Raw genomic sequence first — 24,043 nt, 5'->3', positions numbered from 1 at the left:
CTACATACAGGAAGTACCAGATCAATGTGAAGCTACATACAGGAAGTACCAGATCAATGTGGAGCTATATACAGGAAGTACCAGATCAATGTGGAGCTATATACAGGAAGTACCAGATCAATGTGGAGCTATATACAGGAAGTACCAGATCAATGTGGAGCTATATACAGGAAGTACCAGATCAATGTGGAGCTATATACAGGATGTACCAGATCAATGTGGAGCTATATACAGGATGTACCAGATCAATGTGGAGCTATATACAGGATGTACCAGATCAATGTGGAGCTATATACAGGATGTACCAGATCAATGTGGAGCTATATACAGGAAGTACCAGATCAATGTGGAGCTATATACAGGAAGTACCAGATCAATGTGGAGCTATATACAGGAGTACCAGATCAATGTGGAGCTATATACAGGAAGTACCAGATCAATGTGCAGAGGTATGAGCTATTTGAGGTGGTTATTTACATGAAGGCAGGTTAAGTGACAAGGAATCATAGATAATAAGATTGAAATGTGTAAAAGTGTGTTCTGTGTGTGCAGGTTTTATTTGACCAAAACAAGGTTGATTTCTTTAGGGGTCCTGGCCGGTAAGGTTGATTTCTTCAGGGGTCCTGGCCAGTAAGGTTGATTTCTTCAGGGGTCCTGGCCAGTAAGGTAGATTTCTTCAGGGGTCCTGGCCAGTAAGGTTGATTTCATCAGGGGTCCTGGCCAGTAAGGTTGATTTCTTCAGGGGTCCTGGCCAGTAAGGTTGATTTCTTCAGGGGTCCTGGCCAGTAAGGTTGATTTCTTCAGGGGTCCTGGCCAGTAAGGTTGATTTCTTCAGGGGTCCTGGCCAGTAAGGTTGATTTCTTCAGGGGTCCTGGCCAGTAAGGTTGATTTCTTCAGGGGTCCTGGCCAGTAAGGTTGATTTCTTTAGGGGTCCTGGCCAGTAAGGTTGATTTCTTTAGGGGTCCTGGCCGGTAAGGTTGATTTCTTTAGGGGTCCTGGCCAGTAAGGTTGATTTCTTTAGGGGTCCTGGCCAGTAAGGTTGATTTCTTTAGGGGTCCTGGCCAGTAAGGTGGATTTCTTTAGGGGTCCTGGCCAGTAAGGTGGATTTCTTCAGGGGTCCTGGCCAGTAAGGTGGATTTCTTCAGGGGTCCTGGCCAGTAAGGTGGATTTCTTCAGGGGTCCTGGCCAGTAAGGTTGATTTCTTCAGGGGTCCTGGCGTGATAAGAGGACTACTCTAAACGCAACACTTACAAGCAGCAGCAGCTCCTCTGACTCATCACTAAGCCACATACATCCTGTTCTGTTGGGAGGAGTGGAGGGGCAGCCTCACTGAAGATGAGAACCGCAATAGTTTAAAATACTTTGCTTTTCTGTACTTGTGAAATAATTAAATTATTCAAATAGCAATCTGCTGGTAAACAGACTTAGTTTTAGTTGAGATGGAGGAGACCAGAGGAAGCCACTTCAGACACACCCAGGGATGAGGAGAGGTTGGAGGGGGGGTGATTCCACAACAGCGCTCCAAAAGGAGACAAGCTGGGACCAGAACCTCTGACATCACAGGTCAATCACACTCCTCCTACTACAGCAAGGATCATTTGTTTCTGAGGAATGACTTCACAGGCAGAATTACTCCGCTTCACAGGTATGCCCCGTCAGCCTGGCCTAGAGCCATGCCCTGTCAGCCTGGCCTAGAGCCATGCCCTGTCAACCTATAGCCTGGCCTGGAGCCGTAGCATGGCCTAGAGCCATGCCCTGTCAGCCGTAGCATGGCCTAGAGCCATGCCCTGTCAGCCTGTAGCCTGGCCTAGAGCCATGCCCTGTCAGCCTGTAGCCTGGCCTAGAGCCATGCCCTGTCAGCCTGTAGCCATGCCCTGTCAGCCTGTAGCCATGCCCTGTCAGCCTGTAGCCATGCCCTGTCAGCCTGTAGCCATGCCCTGTCAGCCTGTAGCCATGCCCGGTCAGCCTGTAGCCATGCCCGGTCAGCCTGTAGCCTGGCCTAGAGTCATGCCCTGTCAGCCTGTAGCCTGGCCTAGAGCCATGCCCTGTCAGCCTGTAGCCATGCCCTGTCAGCCTGTAGCCTGGCCTAGAGCCATGCCCTGTCAGCCTGTAGCCATGCCCGGTCAGCCTGTAGCCATGCCCGGTCAGCCTGTAGCCTGGCCTAGAGCCATGCCCTGTCAGCCTGTAGCCTGGCCTAGAGCCATGCCCTGTCAGCCTGTAGCCATGCCCTGTCAGCCTGTAGCCATGCCCGGTCAGCCTGTAGCTCCCTCCATAGACACACAGAAACATCATGTTGGTGAACACATTTGAAAGTATTAACAGAGAACACTCAGTCGAGGATTTCTTCTCACAGGGTCAACCAACTACTCAGTCACCCCTATGTTACACACAACTACTCAGTCACACCCCTATGTTACACACAACTACTCAGTCACACCCCTATGTTACACACAACTACTCAGTCACACCCCTATGTTACACACAACTACTCAGTCACACCACTGTTACACACAACTACTCAGTCACACACAACTACTCAGACACACAACTATGTTACACACAACTACTCAATCCATTTGATGTTCACACCATGAATGAACTCTTCATTAAATATCAATTTATTCATGTTTCCTTTCTCTCTCTTACAAAGAATACAATCTGGTCTACAAAATTCAGAGCGTGGAAAGTGTTGGTCAAAATACAGGAGAGAGTGTCCCCCGACCCAAAAGCATCCCTCCCCTCGTCACTCCTTGTAATCGGTATCCATGTGAACCCCCCCAACCTGTTCCTGTACCCTGTCTGACAACACTGCCACAGTGTTAGCCCAGGCCGGTACATGTTATGTTACCTCACAGAAAAACCCTGAATAATCAACAGGAGCTAAACTACAGTGGAACTGAGACTGAGACAGATAGATGTGGACAGACCCCCCCCCCCCCCCCTCCTCCCAAAACAACACATTTGAGAAAGTGCTACATTGTTCTCGTTGTTAGCGTCGTCAGCGGATGATGTGTGCCGGCCGGCCTTCCACCCACCAGACAGACTCCTCCAGCCCCAGGACCCAGCCTGCTCTGAGTCCCCCAATGAGGGTGGTGTTGGCTGGGCTGGTGTTGGTCCAGGTTGGGCTCTGGCCTCCAGACTGGCCCCAGAAGCAGGGGGGGGCGGTGAGGGGGTGGGGCAGTTCAAGGAGAGATGGGGCTATATCAGGGCCAGCTGATTCTGACTCGCTGAGCCCACTGGCAGGGCACCGGAGGGTTGGAGGATGGAGGTGGCGCCCCCCTCAGGCCACATAGTGGTACTGGTTGGGACTCTCCTTGTCTCTCTCCATGTAGTCTCTGTCAATCAGCGACTCAATCCGCTTCTTCAGGTCTCCAGGCTGAGGAGAGAACACACAAAGGAATGACAGAGGAGAGAGAACACAGAGGAATGACAGAGGAGAGAGAACACAGAGGAGAGAGAACACAGAGGAGAGAGAACACACAGAGGAGAGAGAACACAGAGGAATGACAGGAGAGAGAACACACAGAGGAGAGAGAACACAGAGGAGAGAGAACACACAGAGGAGAGAGAACACACAGAGGAGAGAACACACAGAGGAATGACAGAGGAGAGAGAACACAGAGGAATGACAGGAGAGAGAACACACAGAGGAGAGAGAACACAGAGGAGAGAGAACACACAGAGGAGAGAGAACACAGAGGAGAGAGAACACACAGAGGAGAGAGAACACACAGAGGAGAGAGAACACACAGAGGAGAGAACACACAGAGGAATGACAGAGGAGAGAGAACACAGAGGAATGACAGGAGAGAGAACACACAGAGGAGAGAGAACACAGAGGAGAGAGAACACACAGAGGAGAGAGAACACACAGAGGAGAGAGAACACACAGAGGAGAGAACACACAGAGGAATGACAGAGAAGAGAGAACACACAGAGGAGAGAGAACACACAGAGGAGAGAGAACACACAGAGGAGAGAGAACACACAGAGGAGAGAGAACACACAGAGGAGAGAGAACACACAGAGGAGAGAGAACACAGAGGAATGACAGGAGAGAGAACACACAGAGGAGAGAGAACACACAGAGGAGAGAGAACACACAGAGGAATGACAGAGGAGAGAGAACACACAGAGGAGAGAGAACACACAGGAATGACAGGAGAGAGAACACACAGAGGAATGACAGAGGAGAGAGAACACACAGAGGAATGACAGGAGAGAGAACACACAGAGGAATGACAGGAGAGAGAACACACAGAGGAATGACAGGAGAGAGAACACACGGAGGAATGACACTGAAGGGTATGCAGCTTAGCGCTGAGGGTGTACAGTGCAGTTTACTTGATGTGAATGACTGATGTGACTATATATTTCAGGGTAGGAAAAAAGAACAAAAGCAATGAGAGAGAGAGAGTGAAAATGAAAGAGTACCTTGACGGGGAACTTGAGCTGGTTGTATAGTTCTGACACCAACAGGTTGTGGCCCAGGGTTTTCCTCATCTTCATGATGCGGACAACGGCCGCGTCGATCTGGTACTGTCTGTCCTGAAACACACGCTCTGTGGTGCTCACCTGCTCCTCTACCTGGACACACACAGACACACAGAAACATCAACACACGCTCTGTCTGTGGTGGTCACCTGCTCCTCTACCTGGACACACAGAAACATCAACACACGCTCTGTCTGTGGTGGTCACCTGCTCCTCTACCTGGACACACAGAAACATCAACACACGCTCTGTCTGTGGTGGTCACCTGCTCCTCTACCTGGACACACAGAAACATCAACACACGCTCTGTCTGTGGTGGTCACCTGCTCCTCTACCTGGACACACAGAAACATCAACACACGCTCTGTCTGTGGTGGTCACCTGCTCCTCTACCTGGACACACAGAAACATCAACACACGCTCTGTCTGTGGTGGTCACCTGCTCCTCTACCTGGACACACAGAAACATCAACACACGCTCTGTCTGTGGTGGTCACCTGCTCCTCTACCTGGACACACAGAAACATCAACACACGCTCTGTCTGTGGTGGTCACCTGCTCCTCTACCTGGACACACACAGACACACAGAAACATCAACACACGCTCTGTGGTGGTCACCTGCTCCTCTACCTGGACACACACAGACACACAGAAACATCAACACACGCTCTGTGGTGGTCACCTGCTCCTCTACCTGGACACACACATCAACACAACTGTAATTCACCATTTATTTTCTGTGAACGTTTCACTTCCTGAATAAAAATGACTCCAACTCGAGTCATTGACTGTGTGAATGCATGATGGCCACACTTCCTCCAATGATGGGCAAGGGAGGAACTCAAAACTTAGGCAATAAGATTTAACTGACGGGAACCTGGAGTGTCAACCCTCAGTGGAAAGCACCATTATATGGATGAATTAGTCTGATATAACAGACAATGATTAGAGTCAGCACTCCTTTCTGTTCAACAGGCAGGCACAGACGTGACAATGTACCGTTTCCTTCACAGAGACCAGTGTTAACCCTACCGTTTCCTTCACAGAGACAGAGAGGTGTTAACCCTACCGTTTCCTTCACAGAGACAGAGAGGTGTTAACCCTACCGTTTCCTTCACAGAGAGAGAGGTGTTAACCCTACCGTTTCCTTCACAGAGAGAGAGGTGTTAACCCCACCGTTTCCTTCACAGAGACAGAGGTGTTAACCCCACCGTTTCCTTCACAGAGACCGGTGTTAACCCTACCGTTTCCTTCATCTGAATCTGGTTGATCTTGATGCGGAACAGTTTGTGTCTGAAGTCGTTGTTGAAGTTGAAGCGGTCTCCGTCTTCTATGTCCTTCCCCCGGGGACTCTTATTGAGGACGCGCGCCTTCCCACAGGCCAGAGACTGCAGGGTACGCCTCAACTCACCCTCCTCTGGGGACGGAACGGGGACACAGATCACGGTTACTACTACTTCCACATACATCAAGTTCAATTGGAAAAATTACATGCATTTCATGAATGAGCCAAAATGTTATTTACCCCAAATACGCAATGAGATTAATGTAGAAGAGAGATCGAGGTGATTAGAAGGGCACTCAACATGTACGGACGGCATTGACACGAATCACTGATGACTGCTTAAAAGAAATGGATAAGACTGCAGGAGCTGTACTGTTAGAATTCAGTGCAGCCTTTGATATTATTGACCCTAACCTGTTGTTGAGAAATACCTATGATATGGCAATCTAATAGAACCTTCTCTAATGCCAAACATGTAAAGTGTGGTGTACCGCAGGGCCGCTCTCAAAGTCCTGTACTTTTTTTTCTTTTCGACACTGAACAAAAAATCAAACGCAACAAGTGTTGGTTTCATGAGCAGAAATAAGAGCCCAGAATTGTTTCATAACCACAAAAGAGCGTATTGCTCGAGGTCACATGGGGAGGTGCCGTTGCTTAATTTGTTGGTTTTGCCGTCCACTTGCTCTCCATAAGACAGAAGAGTTCCATGCAGTCATGGCTCTGTATAATACTGTACTTCTCATTTGTTCTGGACCTGGGGACTCTGAAAAGACCCCTGGTGGCATGTCTGGTGTAAGTTGACGAAGCAAACAATTTGGAATTTCCAACACAATGTGTTTTTATAAAAACAAGAAGTAATGCAGTCAGTGTTTCCTCAACTCTCAGCCAAGAGAGACTGGCATGCATAGTATTAATATTAGCCCTCTGGTTACAATGACAAACAAGACTACATGGTAATGTGTAAATGTTGGTACATTGTAAAATCAGTCTGTAATGTCTTTTTCATTGTGTCGGAGCCCAGTAACACCAGTTGTAGCCATTGGCATTGGCTGAAGGGGATCAGAATCAATCTAAACTAGAGATTAATAAGCAGAGTAGTTAGATTAATCTAAGGAAAGGACCAGAGAAAATTAATGTACACCTTTGTACCTATGAAGACAGACAGACACGCAGACAGACAGAGAAGCTGTACCTATGAAGACAGACAGTCAGACAGACAAGCTGTGCCTATGAAGACAGTCAGACAGACAGAGGGAGAAGCTGTACCTATGAAGACAGAGGGAGAAGCTGTACCTATGCCAGTGGCTGATTTGATCTCCTCCACGCTGAACTCCTCCCCCTCATTGAACATCAACAGCACCAACGTCTGGAACAGAGACACCTGCAGCTCCTTCTTACCCTGTAGACAGACACAGTTAGAGACACGTCTGGAACAGAGACACCTGCAGCTCCTTCTTACCCTGTAGACAGACACAGTTAGAGACACGTCTGGAACAGAGACACCTGCAGCTCCTTCTTACCCTGTAGACAGACACACAGAGACACGTCTGGAACAGACACCTGCAGCTCCTTCTTACCCTGTAGACAGACACAGTTAGAGACACGTCTGGAACAGACACCTGCAGCTCCTTCTTACCCTGTAGACAGACACAGTTAGAGACACGTCTGGAACAGACACCTGCAGCTCCTTGGTAAAAGACGCATGAGAAATGTGACATTACAAAGAACGCCGCCCATCTTCTAGGACAGTGTTGCTCTGGTCCTCACCATTCCTATTGTATCCCAGCATATTTAACTTTGAGGGTATTTGAGGACCGGAGAAGCACTGTTCAAGGGAAACCTTTCAGTCTCACCTCTTTAAACTCAGTCTTCAGAACAGCATGGCCCAGGGTGGGCTGCCACTGGAGCTTCCTGCCACTGTGTTTCCCCAGATAGAACAGCTTGAATACCTCCTGGAGCTTCACCATCTGGGAAGAGTGAGGAGGGAGGGGGAGGGAAGAGCGAGGAGGGAGGGAGGGGGAAGAGCGAGGAGGGAGGGAGGGGGGGGAAGAGCGAGGAGGGAGGGAGGGGGGGGGGAAGAGCGAGGAGGGAGGGAGGGGGGGGGAAGAGCGAGGAGGGAGGGAGGGGGAGGGGAAGAGCGAGGAGGGAGGGAGGGGGAGGGGAAGAGCGAGGAGGGAGGGAGGGGGAGGGAAGAGCGAGGAGGGAGGGAGGGAGGGGGAGGGAAGAGCGAGGAGGGAGGGAGGGAGGGGGAGGGAAGAGCGAAAAGGGAGGGAGGGGGAGGGAAGAGCGAAAAGGGAGGGAGGGGGAGGGAAGAGCGAAGAGGGAGGGAGGGGGAGGGAAGAGCGAAGAGGGAGGGAGGGGGAGGGAAGAGCGAAGAGGGAGGGAGGGAAGAGCGAGGAGGGAGGGAGGGGGAGGGAAGAGCGAGGAGGGAGGGAGGGGGAGGGAAGAGCGAGGAGGGAGGGAGGGGGAGGGAAGAGCGAGGAGGGAGGGAGGGAGGGGGAAGAGCGAGGAGGGAGGGAGGGGGAGGGAAGAGCGAGGAGGGAGCGAGGGGGAGGGAAGAGCGAGGAGGGAGCGAGGGGGAGGGAAGAGCGAGGAGGGAGCGAGGGGGGAAGCGAGAGGTGGGAGGGAGGGGGAAGAGCGAGGAGGGAGGGAGGGGGGAAGAGCGAGGGAGGGAGGGAGGGGGAAGAGCGAGGAGGGAGGGAAGAGCGAGGAGGGAGCGAGGGGGAGGGAAGAGCGAGGAGGGAGGGAGGGGGAGGGAAGAGCGAGGGAGGGGGATGGAGAGCGAGGAGGGGGGGAAGAGCGAGGAGGGGGGAAGAGCGAGGAGGGGGGGGAGAGAGCGAGGAGGGGGGGGAGAGCGAGGAGGGGGGGAAGAGCGAGGAGGGGGGGGAAGAGCGAGGAGGGGGGGGAAGAGCGAGGAGGGGGGGGGGGAAGAGCGAGGAGGGGGGGGGGGAAGAGCGAGGAGGGAGGGGGGAAGAGCGAGGAGGGAGGGGGAGGGAAGAGCGAGGGAGGGGAGGGGGGAAGAGCGAGGAGGGAGGGGGAGGGAAGAGCGAGGAGGGAGGGGGAGGGAAGAGCGAGGAGGGAGGGGGAGGGAAGAGCGAGGAGGGAGGGGGAGGGAAGAGCGAGGAGGGAGGGGGAGGGAAGAGCGAGGAGGGAGGGGAAGAGCGAGGGGGAGGGAAGAGCGAGGAGGAGGGAAGAGCGAGGAGGGAGGGGAAGAGCGAGGGGGAGGGAAGAGCGAGGGGAAGAGCGAGGAGGGAGGGGAAGAGCGAGGAGGGAGGGGGAGTGAAGAGCGAGGAGGGAGGGGGAGTGAAGAGCGAGGAGGGAGGGGGAGGGAAGAGCGAGGAGGGAGGGGGAGGGAAGAGCGAGGAGGGAGGGGGAGGGAAGAGCGAGGAGGGAGGGGGAGGGAAGAGGGAGGGGGAGGGAAGAGCGAGGAGGGAGGGGGAGTGAAGAGCGAGGAGGGAGGGGGGTGAGATAAACTTTATATAGGCGTCATAAAGCCTAGCATACACACCACCCAACCACACACAGACAGACATACCTCAGGGGGCAGGTGGACCTCCATAGGAGTGTAGGAGGGCCAGTAGCCCATGGTGAGGATGTTGACCGTCAGCTCCAGCTGGCTGGGCTCACTCTGGTTCTGGGTGTACTGGGGGAGACAGACAACCCGATTCAATACATTCATGTACTGGTGGACACAACCCGATTCAATACATTCATGTACTGGTGGACACAACCCGATTCAATACATTCATGTACTGGTGGACACAACCCGATTCAATACATTCATGTACTGGTGGACACAACCCGATTCAATACATTCATGTACTGGTGGACACAACCCGATTCAATACATTCATGTACTGGTGGACACAACCCGATTCAATACATTCATGTACTGGTGGACACAACCTGATTCAAAACATTAATGTACTGGTGGACACAACCTTGATCAATACTGGAATAAAATACATTAATGTCCTGTTGTGCGAGACAATCAAATCCTTCATTTCTTGGCAAATGGTGTAAATGGAGTATTCCTTAATTCAAGATCATTTGAATCCATCTGGGAACAAAATGTAAACACATCATTGGACTTACCCCAATTGGTAGAGATGTTATACATGATTTTCTGTGGTAAATCAATATATTACAGTAGTAATATTGCTCAGTTGTTTGTGTCCTTTATCTTCCCATATTGGTATGAACCCGTTTCAACCATTGATTGCCATCTTTTGTCATCGCATGTTCTTACATCTGATAGAGCGTTGTTTGTGACTGCACAGATCTGTCTCTTATCTCGCAAAAGGCTAATGGGATAGCTCCAAAGCAGTTTAGCTACAATAAGCTAATGGGATAGCTCCAAAGCAGTTTAGCTACAATAAGCTAATGGGATAGCTCCAAAGCAGTTTAGCTACAATAAGCTAATGGGATAGCTCCAAAGCAGTTTAGCTACAATAAGCTAATGGGATAGCTCCAAAGCAGTTTAGCTACAATAAGCTAATGGGATAGCTCCAAAGCAGTTTAGCTACAATAAGCTAATGGGATAGCTCCAAAGCAGTTTAGCTACAATAAGCTAATGGGATAGCTCCAAAGCAGTTTAGCTACAATAAGCTAATGGGATAGCTCCAAAGCAGTTTAGCTACAATAAGCTAATGGGATAGCTCCAAAGCAGTTTAGCTACAATAAGCTAATGGGATAGCTCCAAAGCAGTTTAGCTACAATAAGCTGTCTAACATGAGAAGGCGTTACCAAGGCGACATCTGCTGAATCCCACTTCTGCCACAAAACTGTCCGAATTAATCTAAACTAACAAAATGCTGATTGACGTTGATGTCGATTAAGGCAGCCCCCCCCCTCTGATGCAGAGGGGTTGGGTTAAATGTAGAAGACACATTTCAGTTGAATGCATTCAGTTGTACAGCTGACACACACACAGTTGAAGTCGGAGGTTTACACAACACCATAGCCAAATATATTTAAATTTGGTTTTTCACAATTCCTGACATATAATCCTAGTAAAAATTCTCTGTCCTAGGTTATTTTAAGAATGTGAAATGTCAGAATAATAGCAGAGTGATTTATTCAGCTTTTATTTCTTTCATCACATTCCCAGTGGGTCAGAAGTTTACATACACTCAATTAGTATTTGGTAGCATTGACTTTAAATTGTTTAACTTGGGTCAAATGTTTTGGGTAGCCTTCCACAAGCTTCTCACAATAAGTTGGATGAATTTTGGCCCATTCCTCCTGACAGAGCTGGTGTAACTGAGTCAGGTTTGTAGGCCTCCTTGCTCGCACATGCTTTTTCAGTTCTGCCCACAAATTTTCTATAGGATTGAGGTCAGGGCTTTGTGATGGTCACTCCAATACCTAGACTTTGTTGTCCTTAAGCCATTTTGCCACAACTTTGGAAGTATGCTTGGGGTCATTGTCCATTTGGAAGACCCATTTGCGACCAAGCTTTAACTTCCTGACTGATGTCTTGAGATGTTGCTTCAATATATCCACATAATTTTCCAACCTCATGACGCCATCGATTTTGTAAAGCGAACCAGTCCCTCCTGCAGCAAAGCACCCCCACAACATGATGCTGCCACCCCCGTGCTTTACAGTTGGGATGGTGTTCTTCGGCTTGCAAGCCTCCCTATTTTTCCTCCAAACATAACGATGGTCATTATGGCCAAACAGTTCGATTTGTGTTTCATAAGACCAGATTACATTTTTCCAAAAAGTACGATCTTTGTCCCCATGTGCAGTTGCAAACCGTAGTCTGGCTTTTTTATGGCGGTTTTGGAGCAGTGGCTTCTTCCTTGCTGAGCAGCCTTTCAGGTTATGTTGATATAGGACTTGTTTTACTGTGGATATAGATACTTTTGTACCCGTTTCCTCCGGCATCTTCACAAGGTCCTTTGCTGTTGTTGTGGGATTGATTTGCACTTTTCACACAAAAGTGCGTTCATCTCTAGGAGACAGAACGCATCTTCTTCCTGAGTGGTATGACGGCTGCCCGGTCCCATGTTGTTAATACTTGCATACTATTGTTTGTACAGATGAACGTGGTACCTTCAGGTGTTTGGAAATTGCTCACAAGGATAAACCAGACTTGGAGGTCTACAATTATTTTTTTCTGAGGTCTTGGCTGATTTCTTTTGATTTTCCCATGATGTCAAGCAAAGAGGCACTTAGTTTGAAGGTAGGCCTTGAAATACATCCACAGGGAAACCTCCAATTGACTCAAATGATGTCAATTAGCCTATCAGAAGCTTCTAAAGCCATGACATAATTTTCCAAGCTGTTTAAAGGCACAGTCAACTTAGTGTATGTAAACTTCTGACCCACTGGAATTGTGATAGTGAATTAAAAAGTGAAATAATCCGTCTGTATACAATTGTTGGAAAAATAACTTGTGTGATGCACAAATTAGATGTCCTAATCAACTTGCCAAAACTAGTTGGTTAACAAGAAATGTGTGGAGTGGTTGAAAAACAAGTTGTAATGACTCCAACCTCCGTGTATGTAAACTTCCCGACTTCAACTGTAGCCATGTCAGTAAGCTAGCTAGCGACAACAGCTCCACAGCTGAAAGTCACGGCACTAGTGACCAACCAAAAATACGAGTTCCACGTCCTACAAGACAGATTGGTTGAGGGACGAGCGTCACGGAGGAGTGACGACAACATGGCCTCAAGTCAGATGGCATCTATGATTCACTGGTGGTATACTACAGTAAGTACTTCAGTGACATCGAGGAGTCTGTGTTCACCTGCTTGAACTGGATCATAACGTCTTTGGAGAGCTCCATGTCCTTAAACATCCCCTCCAGCTTACTGGTGAAGGCCGCTCCACACTCTGCAGGGACAGGAAGCAGGAAGTCACAAACCATCACACCCACTTTCTGTTCACAAGTTTTTATAGAGTATTATAGAGTATTATAAGCTGGGTGGTTCGAGTGCTGAATGCTGATTGGCTGACAGCCAGGGTATATCAGATCATATACCACAGGTATGATAAAACATACATTTTTACTGCTCTAATTATGTTTGTTACCAGTTTATAATAGCAATAAGGAACCTTGGGGGTTTGTGGTATATGGCCAATATACCACGGCTAAGGGCTGTATCCAGGCACTCCGTGTTGAGTCATGCTTAAGAACAGCCCTTAGCCGTGGTGTATTGGCCATATTCCACACCTCCTATGGGCCATACTGCTTAAAACACATTGCATGACCTGGTAACTGTGGTGGTGTTTCTACAGTCACACACCAGAGGCAGTGACAAACCACCGATGGGCCAACTTCACTGCTGAGGCAACAATCAACATCTGCCGGAGGACATTTGACATCACGAACACAGGGCCTAAAATAAACACACTCGCCAAATGCGGGTAGATTTTGACATTGGTGGGTAGAGAGGACTATATCACCAGCCATGTTGGTGGGTAGAGAGGACTATTTCACCAGCCATGTTGGTGGGTAGAGAGGTCTATTTCACCAGCCATGTTGGTGGGTAGAGAGGTCTATTTCACCAGCCATGTTGGTGGGTAGAGAGGTCTATATCACCAGCCATGTTGGTGGGTAGAGAGGTCTATATCACCAGCCATGTTGGTGGGTAGAGGTCAATATCACCAGCCATGTAGGTGGGTAGAGGTCTATATCACCAGCCATGTAGGTGGGTAGAGAGGTCTATATCACCAGCCATGTTGGTGGGTAGAGAGGTCTATATCACCAGCCATGTTGGTGGGTAGAGAGGTCTATATCACCAGCCATGTAGGTGGGTAGAGAGGTCTATATCACCAGCCATGTAGGTGGGTAGAGAGGTCTGTATCACCAGCCATGTTGGTGGGTAGAGAGGACTATTACACCAGCCATGTAGGTGGGTAGAGAGGTCTATTTCACCAGCCATGTTGGTGGGTAGAGGTCTATATCACCAGCCATGTTGGTGGGTAGAGAGGTCTATTACACCAGCCATGTTGGTGGGTAGAGAGGTCTATTACACCAGCCATGTTGGCGGGTAGAGGTCTATTACACCAGCCATGTTGGTGGGTAAAGAGGTCTATTACACCAGCCATGTTGGTGGGTAGAGAGGTCTATTACACCAGCCATGTTGGTGGGTAGAGAGGTCTATTACACCAGCCATGTTGGTGGGTAGAGAGGTCTATTACACCAGCCATGTTGGTGGGTAGAGAGGTCTATTACACCAGCCATGTTGGTGGGTAGAGAGGTCTATTACACCAGCCATGTTGGTGGGTAGAGAGGTCTATTACACCAGCCATGTTGGTGGGTAGAGAGGTCTATTACACCAGCCATGTTGGTGGGTAGAGAGGTCTATTACACCAGCCATGTTGGTGGGTAGAGAGGTCTATTACACCAGCCATGTTGGTGGGTAAAGAAGTCTATTACACCAGCCATGTTGGTGGGTAGAGGTCTATATCACCAGCCATGTTGGTGGGTAGAGAGGACTATTGAGGACCGTTGTCACGGTAACATGCCGCCCTTAAAGGGGCAGCTGAACATGTCTCATCTGTGATGTTTTGGTCAAAAAAAAAAGTTTGTTAAAAATGATTAGCCCTATACCACATCACTTCTTACTAGTAATACGTTTGTTTCCGAAACATTACAAAGCATGCTCATTTGTTTCTGAAACATTACAAAGCATGCTCATTCGTTTAAAAAAATATATATATTTTGTCTGGTAATAAAACTGCTAGACCAAAAAGCTAGTTTTAAGTCCCTACCCACAGACAAAGCCCGCTACAACAGATACCATAACATGTGATGGTGACAAAGTTGTGATTTTGGAGATGCATTGTATCTCCTGTCATCATACCGTGTTTGAGTTTGGACAGCTTACCATGTTTGGACAGCTTACCGTGTTTGAGTTTGGACAGCATGGACTTCTCAGCGTCCACGGAGGCACTCTTCCCCACCAGCAGGCGTTTGGCCAGGTCCTTCTTATAAAAGGCCTCGAACACATCCTTCCCGTGGATGAAGCGGAAGATGATCATGATCTTGTCCAGAATTCTCTCCATCTCCTCCTCGGTAGCTTCCTTGTTGCCCGCCCTCAACTTACAGTCCACGTACTTCGCTGTGCAGAGATAGGACACCGCCAGTTAGATAAAACATACAGCAAACACTCATATTAGTTATATTAGTTAGTTATAGTTATATTAGTTAGGAAACACCCATTAGTTAGTTATATTAGTTAGGAAACACTCATTAGTTATATTAGTTAGTTATAGTTATATTAGTTAGGAAACTCATATTAGTTATATTAGTTAGTTATAGCTATATTAGTTAGGAAACACTCATATTAGTTATATTAGTTAGTTATAGTTATATTAGTTAGGAAACACTCATATTAGTTAGTTATAGTTATATTAGTTAGGAAACACTCCTAACTGGCGTGGAACCTCTGACTGGTATTTTAAGCAATGGCGCATCGTTTTAAGATTCCAGGTGCCTTTAAATATCTCCTGCCCTGACTCTTTGCACACACACACACAGCGGTCTTGTCCTCACCGATGAGTTCAGCAGGTTTGTTGGGTCTGTTGTTGATGAAAGCTTCAAAGGCCTCCTTCATAGCGTTGATGAAGCTCTCGTTTCTGTTGAAACAGCCCTGGGCCACGTTGTCCATCTTATCCTTAAAGTCCAACAGGTCTTGAACCATGTCCTTATCCTTCTCCGGGGTGCCCACAATCTCACCACCAAAACTCTGTTAGGAGACATCTCAGTGAGACTGGAATCAATAGAAGTGTTTCTGAGTGAGAGCGCGAGAGAGAGGCAGAGAGCGCGAGAGAGAGGCAGAGAGCGCGAGAGAGAGGCAGAGAGCGCGAGAGAGAGGCAGAGAGCGCGAGAGAGAGGCAGAGAGCGCGAGAGAGGCAGAGAGCGCGAGAGAGAGGCAGAGAGCGAGAGAGGCAGAGAGCGAGAGAGGCAGAGAGCGAGAGAGACAGAGCGAGAGAGACAGAGCGAGAGAGAGACAGAGCGAGAGAGAGACAGAGCGAGAGAGAGCCAGAGAGCGTACCTTGATGTAGTCTCTCCAGTGCTGCAGCAGAGTGGGGAGTCCTCCCTTCACCTTACTGAAGAGCTGGTAAAGCAGAGCCAGCTCCATCACCCGGTTACCGTCTAACAGAATACTGAGACCTGGAGGAGAGGGTCAGTATCACCCGGTTACCGTCTAACAGAATACTGAGACCTGGAGGAGAGGGTCAGTATCACCTGGTTACCATCTAACAGAATACTGAGACCTGGAGGAGAGGGTCAGTATCACCTGGTTACCATCTAACAGAATACTGAGACCTGGAGGAGGGGGTCAGTATCACCTGGTTACCGTCTAACAGAATACTGAGACCTGGAGGAGGGTCAGTATCACCTGGTTACCGTCTAACAGAATACTGAGACCTGGAGGAGAGGGTCAGTATCACCTTGTTACCGTCTAACAGAATACTGAGACCTGGAGGAGGGGGTCAATATCACCCGGTTACCGTCTAACAGAATACTGAGACCTGGAGGAGAGGGTCAGTATCACCTGGTTACCGTCTAACAGAATACTGAGACCTGGAGGAGGGGGTCAATATCACCCGGTTACCGTCTAACAGAATACTGAGACCTGGAGGAGGGTCAGTATCACCTGGTTACCGTCTAACAGAATACTGAGACCTGGAGGAGAGGGTCAGTATCACCTGGTTACCGTCTAACAGAATACTGAGACCTGGAGGGGGGTCAGTATCACCTGGTTACCGTCTAACAATACAGAGACCTTGAGGGTTGTCAATATCACATACTGCTGATAGATACCTTTCTGTAAGATGGCCGTCATGTGTTCTCCAAGCAGCTGCTTCTCTACATTAGAGATAAGTGGCTTCCTGTTGAATACAAACAGAGAGAGAGATGATCAACACAGATGGAGGAGGAGGTGGAAGAGAAAGTAAAGTGGTTCAAATCTGTGAGATGATCTAGTGTACTCTGATTGGAGCACAGGCCTGTCAGTCTAAGGGGTGTGGAGGAAGAGGCGGGTCTTACTGAGTGCTCTGGTCGAGGTAGCTGATGACACGATCGTTCTCTTCTTCCAACCGACGAGCCACATGATGCAGGTACTCCGGCACCTGGACACACACGTCACTTATGACCGTCACTAGGGGAAAGCCAGGTATGCTAGCTATATAGGGGCATGGTCATAATATTGAATTAAAGCATTTGGTTGACGGCTGTCACTCACGTCTCGTTCCTGCATCAGCCTCTGTCCCTCTGCAGCGTACAGTCTGTCAGTCTCCATCAAAAAACGCTCCTCAAACGACTCTTTATACACCTGAGGAGAGACAATAGATGACACCAGGAGATCAGAGAATCTACAGAGACCTGAGAAGAGAGACAATAGATGATACCAGATCAGAGAATCTACAGAGACCTGAGGAGAGACACAATAGATGATACCAGATCAGAGAATCTACAGAGACCTGAGGAGAGAGACAATAGATGATACCAGGAGATCAGAGAATCTACAGAGACCTGAGAAGAGAGACAATAGATGATACCAGATCAGAGAATGTACAGAGACCTGAGAAGAGAGACAATAGATGATACCAGAAGATCAGAGAATCTACAGAGACCTGAGAAGAGAGACAATAGATGATACCAGATCAGAGAATCTACAGAGACCTGAGGAGAGACACAATAGATGATACCAGATCAGAGAATCTACAGAGACCTGAGGAGAGAGACAATAGATGATACCAGAAGATCAGAGAATCTACATACCATCTGCCTATGGAACAATAGTTCTACACTGCTAAGAAAATGCACTCGTATGACTCGCAAATGACTGCTTTGACTTGATTGGTTCATTGGCCAAATGGTAAGACAAGACTTATGAAGCATATTGACCAATCACCTGCAGGTCTGAGAGCATGCCCAGTAGGCTGCGGAGAAGGCTGCGGTCCACTGTCTCTCCGTTGCGTTCGCGTTCGATCTGTTCCAGGATCCCGTCGACCGTGCGCTTCTGGACAGCCCCGTCGCTCACGATGTGGTTCCGGAAGAGTTCCAGCCCGGTATCCCTGTGGAACACACACACAGTCACGGTGGACGGTGAACAGTAACGTTCTGCATCCCAAATGACACCCTACTTCCTACATGGGGAACTCTTTTAGCCCAACGAGGACCTAGTCAAAGGTAGTGCACTAAGTAGTGAATAGGGTTCCATTTCTGACACGGTCTCTGTCAGAGGACAGAAAGAAACGATCACCATCTCAGAACAGGAAAAGACCGTTTGCCACTGAGAATGGATGAATGTTTGTGTTTTTCCTAATAGCTACTGGACGGGGCTCTTACCAGATGGAGGGGAGCAGGGAGTTCTGGAGCACGTAGGTACGATCCAGGAACAGAAAGATACTCCGGATCATGATCTGCAGTAACCCAGGTTACACATGACACACTTACGTTAGACTCATTATATAACATACATTTCAGACAGAATAAATGTCTCATGATAAAGGCTGTCTGACTAACCGTCTGTCTGCAGTGGTCCTGCCAACATCGGTTCATCCTCTTCAGGAAAGACAGGCTGTCCAGGGACTCTGTGAGGCGCTACGGTTAAGGACCGGGCCTCAATTCAATCAAAACACAACAGTCAAACACTCTCTCTTTGGACGGGGCCTCGACTCGCACCAGGTTGTGGTTAAAAAAACATGACAACCTTCTGATGACTACAAACGGTGTAGTTTATAGAGATCCCCATTACAGGGATGTCCATTGTTTTTCTTATTTGCCATCAGTCCAAGCAGCGTGTCGCTGTGTGCAGCTAGCTGGCTGAAGAGGTCCAAGGTGCCCCCTGGGCGGCAGGTAGCCTAACGGTTAGGAGAGTGGGGCCAGTAAACGAAAGGTTGCTGGTTCGAAACCCCAAGCCGACTAGGTGAAAAACATGTCTGTGGCATTAAGCAAAGCACCGTAAACATAAATGCTCCTGTAAGTATCTCTGGATGAGAGGTGTCTGCTAAATGAACAACATGTCAAACATAGTGGTACAGAGACATCTACTACACACAGCTGGTACAGAGACATCTACTACACACAGCTGGTACAGAGACATCTACTACACACAGCTGGTACAGAGACATCTACTACACACAGCTGGTACAGAGACACTACTACACAGCTGGTACAGAGACACTACTACACAGCTGGTACAGAGACACTACTACACAGCTGGTACAGAGACACTACTACACAGCTGGTACAGAGACACTACTACACAGCTGGTACAGAGACACTACTACACAGCGGCCCGCTGAGAAGACACACAGCTGGTACAGAGACACTATTACACAGCTGGTACAGAGACACTATTACACAGCCGGTACAGAGACACTATTACACACAGCTGGTACAGAGACACTATTACACACAGCTGGTACAGAGACATCTACTACACACAGCTGGTACAGAGACATCTACTACACACAGCTGGTACAGAGACACTACTACACAGCTGGTACAGAGACACTACCACACAGCTGGTACAGAGACACTACCACACAGCTGGTACAGAGACACTACTACACAGCTGGTACAGAGACACTACTACACAGCGGCCCACTGAGAAGACATACAGCTGGTACAGAGACATCTACTACACAGCTGGTACAGAGACATCTACTACACACAGCTGGTACAGAGACACTATTACACAGCCGGTACAGAGACACTATTACACACAGCTGGTACAGAGACACTATTACACACAGCTGGTACAGAGACATCTACTACACACAGCTGGTACAGAGACACTACTACACAGCTGGTACAGAGACACTACCACACAGCTGGTACAGAGACACTACTACACAGCTGGTACAGAGACACTACTACACAGCGGCCCACTGAGAAGACATACAGCTGGTACAGAGACACTATTACACAGCTGGTACAGAGACACTATTACACAGCCGGTACAGAGACACTATTACACACAGCTGGTACAGAGACACTATTACACACAGCTGGTACAGAGACATCTACTACACACAGCTGGTACAGAGACATCTACTACACACAGCTGGTACAGAGACACTACTACACAGCTGGTACAGAGACACTACCACACAGCCGGTACAGAGACACTACCACACAGCTGGTACAGAGACACTACTACACAGCTGGTACAGAGACACTACTACACAGCGGCCCACTGAGAAGACATACAGCTGGTACAGAGACATCTACTACACACAGCTGGTACAGAGACACTACTACACAGCTGGTACAGAGACATCTACTACACACAGCTGGTACAGAGACATCTACTACACAGCTGGTACAGAGACATCTACTACACACAGCTGGTACAGAGACACTACCACACAGCTGGTACAGAGACACTACTACACAGCTGGTACAGAGACACTACTACACAGCTGGTACAGAGACACTACTACACAGCGGCCCACTGAGAAGACATAGAGCTCTATAACAGGAGGCTGCCAGGTTCCTTGAAGCCCCCCAGTCACAACTAACCAGATCAGCTGGTGTTATCAGGGAGACCCAGGCCAAGGTTATTGTGGCAATGATGGTATTCCAGCCACCGGAGTGGTCTGTGACAGTGTGCCTGTGAGATATTTATGCAATAAGGACTGAGGAGGTGTGGTATATGGCCAATATACCACGGCTAAGGGCTGTTCTTAAGCACAACGCAGAGTGCCTGGACACAGCCCTTAGCCATGGTATATTGGCCATATACCCCAAACCCCCAAGGTACCTTATTGCTTACTATAAACTGGTTACCAACGTAATAAGAGCCGTACAAAATGTTTTGTGGTATACGGTCTGATATACCACGACTGTCAGCCAATCAGCATTCAGGGCTGGAACCAGCCAGTTTATAACACAGTAGACTAGTCTGACTAGTAGCGGACGTCTTCACTGGTAGTTGAAGCAAATACAAAACATTGAAAAACAACGTAGCATGTGAACAAAACTATGTAAATAGCCAAGAAACACAAGGTGCAGCAACACAAAGCAACTATTAAAAAACATAATAATAATGTTACAAAACAAGCGTATCTCCTCAGAGGAGCCACTGTCATGCTGCTTCATAAATTACAGATGTTCTCATCAAATAGACTTGAATTTTTTTATTTTATTTTACCTTTATTTTACTAGGCAAGTCAGTTAAGAACAAATTCTTATTTTCAATGACGGCCTAGGAACAGTGGGGCAGAACAACAGATTTGTACCTTGTCAGCTCGGGGATTCGAACTTGCAACCTTTCGGTTACTAGGTCCAACGCTCTAACCACTAGGCTACCCTGCCGCCTAGGCTACCTGTCAAACAGGCTTTAATAAACATCCACACACATTACGCACTGGCAAAACATATAGGAGCACACTTTCACACGCAAAGACACACACACAGTGTAAAGGATATTCTCTGAACTGATGTATCTGGGCCTGGACATGGTCCTCACAGACCTGACGGAGCTGCTTGTACAGTGTGGGGGAGACTTTATAGGAACACAGGTTCTCCACCGCCTGAAACAGAGGAGACGGAGGTCAACATACTAAGTATTCCTCAATTCTGTAAGTCATCCCTCCTTGGAAAAGTTACAAGACAGGATTAGCCAAGTCAACAGGCTGGTGACTGGTCAGAGTGGTTGGATTAGCCAAGTCAACAGGCTGGTGACTGGTCAGAGTGATAGGGTTAGCCAAGTCAACAGGCTGGTGACTGGTCAGAGTGATAGGGTTAGCCATGTCAACAGGCTGGTGACTGGTCAGAGTGATAGGGTTAGCCATGTCAACAGGCTGGTGACTGGTCAGAGTGATAGGGTTAGCCAAGTCAACAGGCTGGTGACTGGTCAGAGTGATAGGGTTAGCCAAGTCAACAGGCTGGTGACTGGTCAGAGTGATAGGGTTAGCCAAGTCAACAGGCTGGTGACTGGTCAGAGTGATAGGGTTAGCCATGTCAACAGGCTGGTGACTGGTCAGCACAGTGGTTGGGTATACTGACTGCTGATGTGAGCTACAGAACCTGCTGGCTGGCATAGAGCAGCTCTCCTCTCCAATAATTTGAGACTAGAGAGGCATAGTGTCTTAGGACCGATCTCTGCTGCCCGTTGGAATCGGGTAACGTCCCAAATGGCACCCTATACCCTAAATAGTACACCACATAGGGAATAGGGTGTCAGTTTGCACCACCAACCCAGACTGGCTAGGGCAACAAGCAGGTCACATGACCAAGACAGCTGGAGTAATGGTACACAGATACAGACAGTAAAGGGCAACCAGCAGGTCACATGATAAGACAGCTGGAGTAATGGTACACAGATACAAACAGCAAAGGGCGACCCACAGGTCACATGACAAGACAGCTGGGGTAATGGTGTCATACAGATGAAGACAATAAAAGTGCCAATTTCGGTACATATTATTCACATGGAAACACTGGGACTTGGATATAGACATGTCATCAAGGCCCGTTGGACACATGAACTAGGCCCATGTTTTAGAAAGGTCAATAAGGGCTGTAAGCTCTCCACAAACTATGTGTTTCATGTCCTGAAAGTGCAACTGTGTGTTTGATGCTTTAGGCCTGACCTGGTAGAGTTCCTCTAGGTTGTACTTGATGGAGGTGCTGTTCTGGATGGCTCCTACCGCATCCCTCAGCTTCAGCCAGGTGTCCTCAGTGTAGTTGTCCGCTAGCTTTGGCCTGTCTGGGAACACACAACAGAGTCACGCCACACCAAGGCATAGCAAAATGGTTAGACAGACCCAGCCTCTAGCTGGGTACCTCATTTAAATGAGGAGAAATGTAAAGTTAATTTGTAAACAAGGAGAATATTGTTTGTAAACAGTTGACTATTGTTTGCATGTTCAACCATTTGTAAACATCTGACAGGGACAGAGTCAACAAATGTCAAAATTGTAATAGAATGCAAAAAATATATATTTATTCTGCCAGAATGTCATTAGCTTGGTAAAGTTAGCTAGAAGACGTAACCAGAGTTGAGCAATATTTCCAGGGTCAGGTCGCAACGGAATATTCTGTTGTTTACATGCCATGGCTATCAATTGCTTCAAATATGTCACAAGCTAACTTGGTCTAAAAACTTCCTAGGCTACCCAGCTGGCCATCATGGACAACTTTCAAATATGAACTTTAGTTACGCTGCCAATTATGGCATTATGGCAATTACATAAGTAGAGTTAACTAGTTAGCCAATTACTAACATATAGTTGATAATCAGGCAAAACAGCTAAATAACGTGTAGCAAGCTAGCTAACGTTAACTAGCTATTCAGCACGCGTTACCTTTGAAATTTTTAATGACTAATTTCTTGGAGGCGCCAGTTTTGTTGGAGGCCAGGCCAGAAATCTTTGTCACTCCGTTGTTGTTGTGCTCCGTCAGAGCAGAGAAGTTGGCTTTCTTGTCCTGTCGTATGTCTTCTGCCATTATTAGATTAATGCAGAGGGCCGTTGTTGTGAAGAGTTGTTAGCTAACGTTAGCGGCACTTCTACTCGTCCTCTCAAACGAGCCTAAAGTTGGATTATACAACTCTGACCCTGTTTCTTAATTCATGTACGATGCACCACTTAGTCCGATCCCTCACTTGAACAAAAGTAGATACCTAGACCAAAGCCATAAAACTCAGGGAAACTTTTGGATGAACCGAACAACTGAAAAATTGATTTCGTTGAAGTATGCTAACGCGTTAGCTAGCCTAGTTTAGTTAGCGAAACAAACAATTTAGTATATCCACTGCGCCCCTCCCTGGCCCGTATTAAAATTAGGCAAATATTAAATGTTATATATTTCAGACTTCCATGTGTGAAACAAATTAAAAGCTATATTCAATCTCAAATTATCCATCATTATGCTACCGCTGGAGATGTGGCGCTAGCCACATAGCAAACATAACAAAATGGCTTCCTACACCCCTTGACAAGTGCATCTTGGGAGATTCACATTCTACCGGTGTGATGTTTGAAACTTCAACATTATTTTGACTTTTTTTAGTTTTTTACAAGAGTTCATCTTTAAAGGGTCCCAATTACATTTCCTATTCCAATTACATTTCCTTTTCAATTACTTCAGTGAAATTCATCGACTTTTGTCGATTTTGCATGATGTAAAAGGATTTTAGGTACAAGCAATAACCCATAAAACTCTTATTCAAATGTAGACTCATCATGAAATATGATGGAATATGATCATGGAATAAATTGGTGTATAAATTGGTATAATATAAATTGGTGCAGGATTTGTGCATCGTGATTTTATCAGT

General features: G+C 47.8%; 1 protein-coding gene across 3 annotated transcripts; it reads right to left on the bottom strand.

Annotated features, from left to right (window-relative positions):
- Window positions 1-2,595: 2,595 nt before the first annotated feature.
- LOC109881805 (cullin-4A-like) lies at window positions 2,596-23,708 on the bottom strand. Of its 3 annotated transcripts, none has more exons than XM_031813395.1 (19): window positions 23,070-23,706; window positions 22,356-22,471; window positions 21,190-21,293; window positions 18,277-18,346; window positions 18,100-18,173; window positions 17,663-17,825; window positions 16,991-17,080; window positions 16,795-16,877; window positions 16,570-16,637; window positions 15,797-15,915; window positions 15,295-15,487; window positions 14,645-14,860; window positions 12,541-12,626; window positions 9,316-9,423; window positions 7,634-7,747; window positions 7,074-7,179; window positions 5,740-5,912; window positions 4,435-4,587; window positions 2,596-3,376 (listed from the first exon to the last, which is right to left on the bottom strand). In XM_031813395.1, exons 1-19 carry the CDS (start codon window positions 23,209-23,211, stop codon window positions 3,281-3,283), a joined length of 2,274 nt encoding a protein of 757 aa, XP_031669255.1. In that variant the 5' UTR covers window positions 23,212-23,706; the 3' UTR covers window positions 2,596-3,280. The 3 variants fall into 3 exon arrangements, with proteins under 3 accessions (XP_031669255.1, XP_031669257.1, XP_031669256.1); XM_031813397.1 differs by lacking the exons at window positions 2,596-3,376; window positions 4,435-4,587 and adding exons at window positions 4,594-5,003; window positions 5,126-5,189 and having other exon boundaries at window positions 23,070-23,708; XM_031813396.1 differs by lacking the exons at window positions 2,596-3,376; window positions 4,435-4,587 and adding an exon at window positions 4,594-5,189 and having other exon boundaries at window positions 23,070-23,708.
- Between the last annotated feature and the right edge of the window lie 335 nt (window positions 23,709-24,043).

The sequence above is a fragment of the Oncorhynchus kisutch genome, unplaced genomic scaffold (assembly GCF_002021735.2).
Source record: "Oncorhynchus kisutch isolate 150728-3 unplaced genomic scaffold, Okis_V2 Okis05a-Okis16b_hom, whole genome shotgun sequence".
Classification (NCBI taxonomy): domain Eukaryota; kingdom Metazoa; phylum Chordata; class Actinopteri; order Salmoniformes; family Salmonidae; genus Oncorhynchus; species Oncorhynchus kisutch.
This window is presented reverse-complemented; position numbering and strand designations above follow the sequence as displayed.

What these genes read in the sequence shown, in the direction of transcription:
- LOC109881805 (XM_031813395.1), bottom strand. Translation starts at nt 23,211, where the DNA reads ATGGCAGAAGACATACGACAGGACAAGAAAGCCAACTTCTCTGCTCTG. An exon ending in ACTGGAGAGACTACATCAAG is followed by an intron (nt 15,488 to 15,796) that starts GTACGCTCTCTG and finishes GTCTCCTAACAG; the next exon opens with AGTTTTGGTGGTGAGATTGT. An exon ending in TTATGATCCAGTTCAAGCAG is followed by an intron (nt 9,424 to 12,540) that starts GTGAACACAGAC and finishes TGTCTCCCCCAG; the next exon opens with TACACCCAGAACCAGAGTGA.